A 13824-nucleotide genomic window follows, 5' to 3' on the forward strand; every position below is an offset into this window, starting at 1 on the left:
AGCAGTGCTGGAATTTTCTTTTTTTCTCTTTTTTGAGTCCATTTTTAAAAAATATAAATCTTTGGAAATTGTATTTATGTATTTATTTCTTAGTTTGTTTGCCCCAAAATTGTGAATGGTAGTATTTTATGCTTTAAAATATTAAAGGGCAAAACTGTATTTAACGCTTACAATATTAAGAAATGTTTCTTGAGCATCAAATCAGCATCTTTGATTCCTGAAGGATCATGTGACACCGAGTCTAAAACTTCATCATTGCATCACAGGAATAAATTATATTTTTACATTTATTGGGGAAAATAATATGTTTTTTTACACTGAACAAAATCTTAAATATCATAAATAAAAATAACAAATCTTTTGATCTTGGGGTAAAATATGACTGTACTTTGTGTGTGTGTATATGTGAGATTCCTCCATTAGATAATAAAATGTAATTATTATGTGAATTAAGTCAGTGGAGTAGATTAAGAGTAAATTCTGAAAGTCTGTGCTGTTGTCTAACAATAAATCCAAGAGAACGTATTAGACAAAAGGAGCTTTATTCACTAAAATGGACACCTTGGAGGTTAGTCTCAGCTGTACTGAGTCTGAGGAGAGAGCTGGTTAGATGAAAGGGTTTTCTAGCACAAACAGTTAGCAGGAGAGGTCATTGTGGCTCTGTGTACGTGTGTATGTGATACACAAAGTAGTACAGTACCAATCAACAGTTAAAACACAAAGTAAACAGTACAGTACAGTTGCTTATACATTGATGGTTAAGGCTAAGGTTTTACTGAGGGTCTTGAGGGAGGTGGGAGAATGGAAAAAAGATCCCTGATATCTTGCAAATTGCTGCGGAAAAAAGTTTGTAGCCTACCAGAGTGCAAAGCATGCTATACCGCCTTAGCACAATCTCAAAAAGGGTTGCAGCTCGACCGGCTGCTTCAGACGAAGCAACTCGTAATTCCCGGCTGATGACTGGAAGACGACAAATAAATAGCAAATAAATAAATAAATAAAACAAACATTCTACTTCCAGATGCACAACGTATCGTCGGTCTTTAAATCAAAGTTAGGAGAAGTTGGCATACGATTTTACATTCAATTCAATTTAGAAGAAAAAAGGAAGGATGAAAGAAAAATTCTATTATCATTTACACAATATCACGTTTTCCAAATCCAACCGCTGACTTTTTTTTTCTTCTGTAAAACACAAAAGGAGCAATTTTGAAGTATGTTCACGCTGTACTCTTCCACACAATGACAGTGAATGGTGACCACAGCTGTCAATAGCAAAGTTTTCCAATAAACAGATACTAAAAATTCAGTTAAAACAACTTTTATGGCACTTTTTATTCAGAGCTTGAAAGTTCACGGTCCCCATCCGCTATCACTGTATGGAAAACAGCAGCGTGAACATACTTCAAAATGTCTCCTTTTGTGTTTTACAGAAGAAAGTGATCAATTCTGTTTGGAAAAGTGAGTAAATGATTGCAGAATTCACATTTTGGGAAAAACTATCCCTTTAAAAGCATATCCAAAGCTATACTGGACACAAAATATCAATTCCCTTGGTGAAAGTACACGTATATGGTGCTAAATATAATTCTGGCAATATTTAGCCCTTTTCAGGGAGTCTTGAGCCATGGGCTTGTGAAGAGCAGCACCAGGAGGTGAAAGTGAGGAGATGTTCACACGTCCAACCCCCCCCCGAGCTCCAGTTCAGACGAGGGGAGAAATATTTTTTCATTCTGCTCCGCCGTGTAAACATCTTGATCATCCACCTCTAAATAGGCAGCCACGAGTTAATGAGTGCGTTTACAAAAATTAATTTACAGTAAAAGAACTTGAGTCCAGCACCTGCGCTGGTCAAACATCAAACGTACCATCTACTCTGTCAAAAGTTAGTAATATTAGTGACTACAGGAACAAGAGTATCTAAAGATTATTAAGGATTACACTCTTGAAGACAGATTTGTAGAATAGATAAATGCTAAACAGCCGAACAATATTGCATTCATACGCTATGACATGCCCACTGCCTGCAAATCTGAAAGGGGCATAATCACGTTTGGCAGAAATGGTGGCATTTGTTTGTTTTGCACACAGTCCCACCGTTCAGTATTTTTGCTCCCTCTTTTTTTCTGCAAGCAAATTGGGTGAATTTTTAAGACGAGTATAAAAATCTGCCTTGATTCCTAAAGCAACTTCACAATACTTATCAAAACAAATACTAACACATCTGCCATATCATGCACATGCGGCTGAGGTGAATTAAATTCAGTGGCCGTTCGCATAAGACGCGTTTTTACCTAAAAAACAGGTTGACGGAGCTTTCCATGTACACTTGTTGGACAATGCGTTTATGTACAGTAAATATGGTTAACGTGCCCCCAGAGCAATCCGAGTGGTCCATTCTTTTAAACTGCGCATCAAACGATTAACAAAATAGTGTTTGGAAAAAAACATCCGTCTAGTGCATGTTTACAGAGCAACATTAAAAATACAGCGTGAATAGAAAGCAAGAGCATGTCCTGTGTGAACGGCCAGCTTCATTCTGAAAACGACACTTAAGATTAAATAAAGAATATGTCAAAAGGAGATATGATAACCAAATCAAAATGTAAAAAATGTTATGTCTAATTAATAAAAATAACACTGTGTCCTAATGAGATGCAATGCAACACGAAACAAGATAAAAGGTTTGTTTTCCATTTTGCTTTTGTCCGAATCAACAGTGATAGCGATAAGCGACACGTGATTCTATTCATTTTAAAAAATATATATTTTTCAATTTCTGCTACCTCGTGGCTGACAATGATTAGACCAATCTGAGGAACGCACGTGTTTTGTACAAAATTCAAAGTTTCATTTGTGTTATCATTTTGGTATGAATTTAACGCCATAATGAAAGCGACAATGGATAATTAAAAACACCTTGAAATACACAAGAACGTTCAAACAAGTGTATTTCACAACAAAATTGATTCGTTTTAAAGATTGTTAAAACTGTTCATTTGAATGAAATTACATATTTATTAGTTGCACAGTGAGAGAGCACTGAGCTTTCTGAGAGCTCCGCCCACACTCTTCTGATTGGCTGTGATTTGCGATTGATCTTGCTTGTCTGTGTCTGATATCGCCCCCTATACCCTTAAAAGCTCACTATTTGTAGTGGTGTCCTAAACCAAAGTGGACATTATTGAGCTCACTCACTCAATCCCATGATGCACAACTAGTGTACAACCAGCTAGAAAACATGTGAGGGTCGAGCCAAAGGAATTCCCGTGTGTACTCAGTGTCCAAATTTGCACACTTGTTTTCATTCGCTCCTGAAAGTGGACTGTATTAGTGAAGTAACGTAGGGAATAGTGAATGAGGGTATAGGGGGTGATTGTCGCTGGAATCTCATTGCATTGTTAGGACATGGTGTTATGTTTCATTTTTTTTATAGCACAAAGATATGGACTCACTTGACAATTTTTATGACCTCCATATGTTCAAAAATCAAATCACATTTTCTCATTAGGGACACAACCTTTTCCTAATCCCATTCGTAGTGTTTTATGGGATAACACTGAAACGGCAGGAAGTTGGACGGCGGAGACTACAGTAAGGTCTTTCTGACGCTTGATTTGTTTTACATTCCATCGCAAACTGTTAAAAATGAAAGCGCACAGACAACTACGGTTTCTACAAGGACTCCGATGGTTCAGATATAATCGATCCTGTCTCGCCGCCGTTCCAACTTCAGCCCAAAGTTTCCTCATTCAGTGATGACAAGAGTAAGAACGCCAACAGTAACATCACAATGACAGTAATAAGAGAACTAACAGTAGTACAAGTCTAACTTCCTGGGTTGTGGTTTCCCGAGGTTTGTCCGGTTTTACAGTTTTCCTGTTTTTTTCCAGGCTAAGCCTTTGTGATGGCGGATCTGGGAGAACAGCTCATGACAGCGGATTCAGCACATACTGGCCAACGTGAACCAGCGGCTCTCACCTCCTCCTTCTGCTTCCCTTTCAAGGGTCTGGTGTTTAGACGTCCCCTCCCCTCAACATTCACTTCTTTTGACTCCTCTTGTTCAAAGTAAAAACAGGTTTCTCTGTCCGTTTGATTTTGTAGTGTTTTAGTGGCAAGCACTCTCACATGGCGTACTTTTGCGTCCATTCTCTCGCTAGTCTGTTGTACCTACGAGTAAAAAAAAAATACATTCATATGATGCAATTCAAGCTACATTTCTGTTTTATTTATCAGTGGGCAGGAATGCTTTACATAAAGTGGATTTAATGTGATACTTTACATGCTCTAGACATGTCAAATATCCATGTTTCACATCATTAATGACTGCTTCAATAACATAATTGTGTATGTGTTACATCATTGAGTGCTTATGTTAACAAACTAATGAATCAGTATCAAATATGAATCAGACTTCCCTATTTGCCTGAGGCTCTGGAGGTAATAATGTTCGGTTTCTTGCACAGACCAATCATTTTGCTTCATAAGACCACGATGTATCCTCAGGAGTCACGGGTAATAATGCTGTGTTGCCTGATGCTTTTGTTTTACTCTCAAAGTGACGGTAGCTGTTGACTTGCATTTTTGCTAAACGTTTTTCACGATTCTTTGATGAAGTTCAAAAGAACAGCATTTATTTCAAGTAGAAATTGTTCGTAACATTATACATGTTCACGCTGTCATTTGTGATCAATTTAATGCATGAATTAAAGTATTAATTTCATAAAAAGAAACTAATTATCCAAACTTGGATAACCTACATATTGGATGGCCTGAGGGTGAGTGAATTAACAGGAAATGATCATTTTTGGCTAAACTATCTCTTTAACCATGTTAGTAACTTGCGACTATAGTTGGCTAACAATGTCTGGAACATGTACCCGCCTCTAAACATGATGCTGAACAAAGCAAACTAATGTTATTGGTCACTTTACTGTACATGTCAATCGGAGGGCCTCCTTCTACAAAACTGAGCAGCCCTTGGTCAATCAAAGTGGCTACAGAGATGAGACTTTACACCGTCAGTCAAAGCTCTGAATACACAAGACTAACATGCCCCAAACAAGCCAAGATGAGGAAGAGCATATTATTAATGGGTGTAATATGGAGAGGAGTTTGGGTTGCAATGTGACAACTAACCTGGCAGACTCATGCAGAATTTAACTCTCACCTGTGCATGTATTGGCTATTTTAGAACAGCTCTGAATGTGGCTCATCCAATCAGAGTGAACAATCTGCAGTTTAACAGTTCTACTGTTCTTTTGTTGGGATGCACCGAAATGAAAATTCTTGATTGAAATGAAACACTGGGTCGAAGGCCGAATACCGAACATGTTTTTTTGGGTTTTTTCCCCCATGTATTTTGCCATTTTTTCCACCATTGCATAAATTAAATAGCCAAAATGTGCTTTTTACTGTTTTGTTTTGCTTTTTTTCATATAAAAAAAAAATCAATTACAAAACAACTATTTAAAAATATTTACTTAACACTGAACATTTTTTTTTTTTACATTATAGCAGACATTATACCATGTATACTATACCAAAGCATAATTTAACTTAAAATTAATAAGTTGGTAAAATAATATTTTTTAGCCATTTTTGAGACCTTCTTGAATCAGGCAAGTTTTTCTTACTGTACAAATAAATGCAGCCTTGCTGAGCAGAAGAGACTTCTTTTAAAACATTAGAATATAGTACAGATCCCAATTTTAACACTATGTGTGAATGTTATAATAAATGTATTAATCGAGCTGTAGGGTAAATTTTATTATCATTATTATTGTCTTTTTTATTGTACAGAACAACAGTAAAATTACAATACTGACATTTATGAATGTTGATGGAGCTTTTATTTTGGCAGAAACCTGCAGGAAGATCTCAGTGCTTCTTTTTGTTAACAACAGCAGATTTATAAATGACTCTCATTACGAATTTGGGAAGATGTTTGTCGAACATATCACATGCCTTTAAAAAAATGTATAAAAATGTTACTGAGAAACTGACAAGTAACACTGTTTCGGCGTAGACTTTGGGACTTTGGTTGCCGAACATTCGGTGCATCCCAAGTCTTTTGTTCTCAACCCAAATGTTACATAAAGCTGCATAAAGTTACATATTAAATTTTCCAAAAAGAGGCATTTGATCAAGAAATGTGCATGTAAGGGTCACTCACTTTTCTCTGTCTGCTTTATATGTATGTGCGATCTCAGGTACCAGCGGGTCATCTGGGTTCGGGTCACATAACAGGGAGCAGATGGACAACAAGACTAAAAAAAAAGGGAACACATTAAAAACATTTAATACCAAATCATCCTGATCGCCTCTACTGCTGGAATGAGGAGCTTCTCTCACACTGCCTTGTGTTTGTTTGTCATATAACACAAACCCATTCCCGTGGAGAGATCCGAACTAGGTCATTGCTTAGAACAAAGAGTAATAACTGCAGTCTGACGACACCACCCACACCAGGCTCAGCGCTCAGAAACACAGAGGCTATACAGTACTCAAAACAAACAGTCGGTCCAACAAGTGCTCAATTATAACGATCATCTGTCGGATTGAACATGTACTGTAAGTTCTACGGGCCAATGCAATTAACCTGTACACCAACAGCATGTTATAATTTGGTAATATAATTAAGTCATGTTTAAAATATTTAACAATACAATAACATTTTACTGATGTAGTAATATATTAATTCTAATCATAATTGAATTGACACGCAAATTAAAATATTTTCATAGAAAAAAGTAGAGTTGGTAGTTTTATGATTTTTTTTATTTCAAAGTGCTTATTTATCTTGCATTGAGACATTGCCTGAATCTTACCTTTGGATACAGTAAGTGCAGGTGACCACTGAGATCGCAGGATGTCCAGACAAATACTTCCATTACTGTTAATATTGGGGTGGTAGATTTTTGTTGTGAATGCGACCTGTCAATCAATGCAGAGAATATTGATTACAGCATGATAAGCCATTAGGTACATTTGCCTAATATCACAAACAACTGACCTTTGGTGGTTTAAAGGGGTAGTCTGTTGGGAAATGAATCGTAAGGAAGAAAACCCCTCCTTGATATGGACTGTCATTCTAAAAACCAAGAACACAGCTTTGCTAAAACAGGCAATATTTCAACAAGTCACAATAATTTGATGTATTATATGGACAAATTAATTAATTCACAGTGCAAAATGTATGTACTGTGATTGCATGTGGAGATCAGCCAATCAGAACAGATGCTATTTACATATAGAAGTGTTAAAGGTACAGTATTTGATTATTTCACTAAACTTTTTCTGGTACAAGCTACATTTCATTAACATTGTAAGTGGACCTCTAACAGAAAATAAAATACTACAAATGTGTTAAACGTCCCTTTTAAATAATTTAAAAACCTTTCTTAAAGGGATAGTTCGCCCAAAAATGAAAATTACCCCATCCTAGGTGTATACAGAGTTATATATTAAAAATGTCCTGGCTCTTCCAAGCTTTATAACAGCTGTGAATGGGTGTCAAAATTTTGTGTCAACATCCATCCATCATCAAAAGTGCTTCACACGGCTCTGAGGTTAATAAAGGCCTTCTGAAGCGAATAGATGCATTTGTGTAAGAAAAATATATCCATATTTAAAACTTTATAAACCGTATTCTCCAGCTTCCGCTAACTGTCGTACACGCGTTCACGAGAGAGTGGCGTTCCAGCAGAAGACGAATGATGTGTAGCGTAAGCTCTGGTGAGAAGTGAAGAAACCCGGAAGCACAGACGAGAGAGCAAAACAAAAACATTGGTCATGAATTTGAAGTACGAAACGAGGATATGGAAAGAAAAATGTCAGAGGATTTCGATATAAGCCAAGGGAAGACTGGTTTTGCTTTGCTGTAACCGGAGCTTACACTGCACCTCTAGTGAATGTGTGTACGACAGTTAGCAGAAGCTAGATATTACAGTTTATAAAGTTTTAAATAAGGCTATTTTTCTTACACAAACACATCTCTTCACTTCAGAAGCCAGAGCTGTGTGGAGCTTTTTATGATGGATGGATGCACTTTTTTGTGTTTCAAAATCTCGACCCCTATTCACTGCCATTATAAAGCTTGAAAGAGCCAGGACAATTTTTTTTATATATAACTCCGACTGTATTCGTCTGAAAGAAGAAAGTCACACACACCTAGGATGGCTTGAGAGTGAGAAAATCATGGGGTAATTTTCATTTTTGTGTGAACTATCCCTTGCACTAATTTAAGGGTTACCACACATTTTGACCAATGAATTTCCATGATTTCCCCATGAGATTTTAAAGTGCCGCTATTATGGATTTTTGAAAATTGCCTTTCATGCAGAGAGTAACACAGCTCTAAGTGAATGAAAACATCCTGCAAAGTTTTAAATTTGAAAGTGTGTAACGTTATTGTCTCTCAAAAGAAAGAGTCGACTCTGAATCATTGAAAAGAGTCGTTTTTAAAACTAATCCCAACATGAAACATTAGCATATTGCCCACCCACTTGTTGGTTTTTTCACATTGGTCTGAATGAAAATGTAAATTCATTCTTTGCCACTAGGTGCTGCTTTTGGAGCAGTAAAAATAGCAGTTTCCCCAGTAACGCTGTACATAAAGCAGTACTACGCTCACAAACGCTGTTTTTTCAGGCATTACAGGCATGATGCAATGAAAATGAGACCAATCGGACCAATCACCGCAGATTAGCGTCACACAAAGGAGGGGTTTGGAAAAATTAATCGTTGAGCGAATCGTTTGGGAGTCATTGAGCAAGTAAGGTAAAAATAAATGCATATTATAAGACAATGAAAGTGTTTTTTTGACCTTGCATGCATGTCAGCCTGTTGTTGGGGACTCCCAAAATCTAAATATGAACCTTTCATTACCCATAATAGGGGCACTTTAAGATTTTTATTAATCTTAAGTGTATTTTTCTTTCCAGGACTGGAAATCACAATTCCCTGATATTTCATGACTGTGGGAACCCTGTAATTTGAAAAGAATAAGGCAGAAAAATGGCTGCTTACCGGCCCCATTATTGTTGCCTGCCAGTGAAACACTGAAAAACATGATTCATTATATAAAATCAATATGCAGTATTGAAGCAGAGCAAGAACTGATCCAGTGGATGCTGAGAACGGTAGTTAGTGTTGGATCACTTCTAGAGTCAATAAATGTGAATATTTATATATATCTATAGAAACATTTACTCACAGTCCTCTCCGACTGGACCTGCTGAACACTGAGCTGGTGGATCTCTCTGTAGGTCTGTCAGTTCCTGAAGGAAACAAAATGGCCTTGTCATGTAAAACAGCATTTCTTTGTGCAATAACCTTGATTATAAGTGTACTTCAGCGAAAATTGATAAAAGACACAAGTAACACAAAGGATTCTTGGTCTGATCAAAATGTTATCAGCACCAGGATACTTCATTTACTCAAAATGCTTTCTAAAAACAGAATTTGGCTGATGTTAGTGAAATGTGGTTGCCAACACATACTCCTAATGCTTTGGCTCTGAGGTTTGTTATATTGAGAACTGCATATCAGGAGCACTGCCAGCACAACCAACGCTACGGCAGTCATCTCATAGTACCTCACAAACAGGTCTGAGAATGAAATATGGCTGTATAAACAAAGGGTGTGACTGAAAATATCAGGGCGTACAGAAATATCAGTTGTGGAAAACAGGCTATTCGTATGTGCTACTTTTACAAGATAATCTTACATTTTTCAAAATGTGAAAACAATGTGTGAATCTCCAAATAAAAAAATTATATATTTCATAAAGACAAAAAGTGTGCTAATAAATCAGCAATAATTCAAGGTTGTACAACTAACATGATGCATTTCTTTGTTTTTGAAAGAAGTCTCAACGCTCAATGTATTCCTGTTATGTCAAACTTGAATTTTCAGCTTTATTAGTCTTCAGTGTCACATGATCCTTCAGAAATCATTCCAATATGCTGATTTGATGCTCAAGAAACATTTCATATAAGCCTATTCTTTTCTTTTCATTAATGTGTAATAATTGACATTTAATATTTTGGTGCAAACTGTGTTGCTTTTTGTTTTTAAAGAATCTTTGATGAATATAACGCTGAAAAGCATTTATTTATTTACAAATAATTACAACATTATAAATGTCTTCATTTTCACTTTTGATCAATTTATTGCATCTTTCTAAAAATAATTTAAGAAAAAGACTTTTTGAACGGTAGTGGATATACATTATATTTTAAACTGCATTAACTGATTTTCTTTTAATTTGCGGGTAAAATTGGAGCTAAATATGTTCTTGATTCACCATGTGTATTTTTATTAATGCTTTAATAATGTTAAATCTGTGCAGGCATTTGAACACGTTTCTAACTTACAGCTGTCTTTCAACAATAATATAACTGTTGCTAAAATGTTAATCTGAATTATAGAAACTGAATCTCCACTTCTTCTTTTCATACAAGCGCTGGACAATATTTAGTGTCCTTTTCGTCAGTCACACACCAACTTCTCTACTGAGGTTAGTTAGTTCCATGCACCGATTGTATTCTGACAGTGTGGCTCAGTATTTGGCATCGTTCACCTGAATTATGTCATATCTCATCCTCATTGTCATGTTACCTCGGTAATTCACCTCTAGAGTGGCTGTTTGTATTGCTAGAAGTTGCTGTCTGACTCACAGCGCCTGAAAACACCTCTCTAAAGATAGACGCAGAGCGGTCAGCTGTTCACCGACAGCACTTTCAATAACTTTAACTCTCAACACACTAAAAAAAACATAATAAATGGCTTTAATGGATCAGTCCATCATACCTAACACTGTACACAACAACAGATCGACATTAAAAGTCATTCTTTGATATCAGAGCAAGAAATAAAAGAATGAACCGCCCCTCAAACTATCTGACCAAATAAAACTATATGCTGAATTTAGGGACAGTTATAAAATATATGGATTGTAGGTTTATGGCATGACATGTATCATACCATAAGCATGCAATCCAGTGTATTGGTTTTTCCTTCCCAGACAAGACTGTATAGTTTAGATAAAATCAATGTGCACTGTAAGGTAAAAATTGTCTCAAAAATGTAATTATATTTTTCTTCAATGGTGGAGTCCAACATGCAGCCTGTATTCACACATGCTATTACATATACTTACATGCGTAAATACACATAAACAGGTTTTAATTTCTGATATCGTTGCACAAGACTGATCTTTATAAAACGACCTCTGGCAGGAGCAGCACAACAACACACCAGATACTGTGTTACATCTGTGCTGCTTTTAAAGGGGGCGGAGCTTTACAGTCTATTGTTGATCTGTTGTTGGCACTCTTTCTTGACCCTTTGTTGATGAAACATGGCATTCGGCACAAGTTAAATGTCTGATTTCGAACATTTGTCATGGGTCTATGCATTTTAATACAATATCTAAAAATGTGCATCCAATATTTTTTTTATAAATGGATCAACTCATGCATTATTTCAAAGGACCTCTCAGACTTTATAGCAGGGTTCCTCAAATCTTTCCCTGGAGGGCCAATCTGCTGCAGAGTTTAGCTCCAACCCTGATCAAACTCACCTACCTGTGATTTTCTAATGATCTTGAAGACTCTGATTAGCAGCTCAGGTGTGTTTGATTAGGGTTAGAGCTAGTGGGCCGGATTTGAGGATCCCGGCCTTAAAGGGATAGTTCACTCAGAAACGAAAATTCTGTAGTTTATTCACCTTCAAGACAATCCTGTAAATTGTTATTTTGGCTTCAAAAGTGACTTTTTTCCCATACAAGCACAATTTATGGTGGCCATGGCTGTCAAGCTCCAAAATGTACAGATCACACCGTGAAGTATCCTAATATGCTAACCAGTTGCAATGTGATAAGATTCCAGGTAGAAGTACATTTATCTGTCCATGTCAGATGTGAAAAAAATCTATCACAAATTACAGCCAATCAGAAGAGCGTGTGGGCAGGGCTCGCTAAGGTCATAATCAATTTATTAAAAATCAATGATTTTAACATTCAAAATATATACTCATTAAACCATGTTTATTCACAGTTTGAACATTCTTGCTTCCTTTAAGTTTTTTTTTTCACGATCTGAGGTGAATTATCAGTTGCCGTGTTTATTATAGCAATTAAGTCACAAATTACACTCAAACTCAAAAGATTTTAATATTGTACACAACGCAAGTACTTGAGATAATCTTTAATATAAGCTGTATATTCCGAGTCAGTTATACGATAGCTTTTGAATTAGAAACAGGCCCACATTTACGCCGTTATTTCTTCTGCTGAACACAAAAGATGTTTCAAAGAACCAAAAGTTGATGCATTCCACTGACGTCCATAATATGGACAAAAACACTAAGTGCAGTCTTTAAAATATCTTCTTTTGTGTTCAGCAGAAGAAATAAATTCATACGGTTTGGAACGACATGATGACAATTTTCATTTTGGGTGAACTATGTCTTTAAATTTTGGGCTGTTCCTGACAAGAAGACTCTGAATATAGCACACAAGTCAATAGGGATAGATATATATATATTATACTGCGTTTTGGAGCTGGTCATTAAAAATGTTGGAGATTTTTCAAATTTCTCCTCATTTAGAAAAACAAAACATGAGGGTGAGTAAAGAAGGCCAAAATTCGACTCGTTTATTATAAAACACTCAGATTATGGAATCCCTGACAGAAGTACACAGACTCTAAATGATTTTTTTCTGTGATTAAAGTCGTTGGCTATGCGGACAGGGTGGAGAATCTGTTAAAAATACCCTCCGCTGTCCTAGTGCCCTATTTGCCAAGCCATATATGGACACACTGACACTGGGCTTCAGCATTTGGCAACTTGAAAGCAGTCGTCGCCCATCACGCATGCGCACCAGCGGCGCTTCGCTCATTCATGCTGACTGACAACAGAAAAGATACATTATAACAATGTTTCCAGCGCCCACGCACTTACATGCCACAAATCTGTCACAATAGCACCCGTCAACCCCAAAATCATGCGTTATTACGCGCACAGATCCAACATCGCATAACGACAATAGCTTTGTAGTTCACATATTGCGCAAAACAAACACTCACGATTAGCCTTATCTAAGGGACGGTGACTGTTTATAACAGCATGTGTGTGAATCTGTAACGATCAGAAAGACACCGACTGCATGTATCCACCATTGGCCATCCGTCTTTGTCTTGACCAGATGGGGACAAAATGAGAAAAGTGCGACCGCTTTACTTCACAACAACATTAGAAGATGATGAGCAGGATATTGACAGAGGCTGTGAGGTTATGCGATGCACACAGACTCACCTTTTGGATTCTTTTCAACGCCATTTACTCGCTGTATTACAGCACTGTTTGATCCAGTTCAGAGACTGTTGGCCTGAACGAGAACGCTGCCGTTTCTCTCCTCGGTGTCACACGTTACGTTTGTAGTAACACCAAAACACAGATTTGGACATTCACACCGCTGTTCGAATGGCAGTCGCCGATTTGAAAAATTCGTACCCCCTCTAACCTCACTGACAGTTTTTAGTGCTGTATTAGACAGCAGGAAGGTAATCTCGCGATACAAAGCAAAGGATTTCAAATAATATCGCGATACTAGAGCGTGCGCTTGGGATGCTGGGAAATGTAGTTCTGTGAGTGTTACGCTCGTAATTTGCATAAAGGGTAAATTAGTTGTAATAATTGAAGATTTACTTAATTTAAATTAATGATTTCTTTAAGAATATTTTTAATCTATTTTTGTTAGATTCATTTTAAATAGGCTATCAGACTAATTCAAAACCTAATTTTGCTCATTATCAA

General features: G+C 36.7%; 1 protein-coding gene across 1 annotated transcript; it reads right to left on the reverse strand.

Moving 5' to 3' along the window:
• Positions 1–527: 527 nt before the first annotated feature.
• On the reverse strand, positions 528–13573 carry LOC306848964 (ubiquitin-conjugating enzyme E2 D4). The gene is made up of 7 exons (XM_079383758.1): positions 13324–13573; positions 9218–9281; positions 9031–9062; positions 7016–7093; positions 6831–6936; positions 6176–6269; positions 528–4170 (listed from the first exon to the last, which is right to left on the reverse strand). The coding sequence occupies exons 1-7, from the start codon at positions 13345–13347 to the stop codon at positions 4125–4127; spliced, it is 444 nt and encodes a 147-aa protein (XP_079239884.1). The 5' UTR covers positions 13348–13573; the 3' UTR covers positions 528–4124.
• Between the last annotated feature and the right edge of the window lie 251 nt (positions 13574–13824).

The sequence above is a fragment of the Barbus barbus genome, assembly GCF_936440315.1.
Source record: "Barbus barbus genome assembly, chromosome: 29".
Classification (NCBI taxonomy): domain Eukaryota; kingdom Metazoa; phylum Chordata; class Actinopteri; order Cypriniformes; family Cyprinidae; genus Barbus; species Barbus barbus.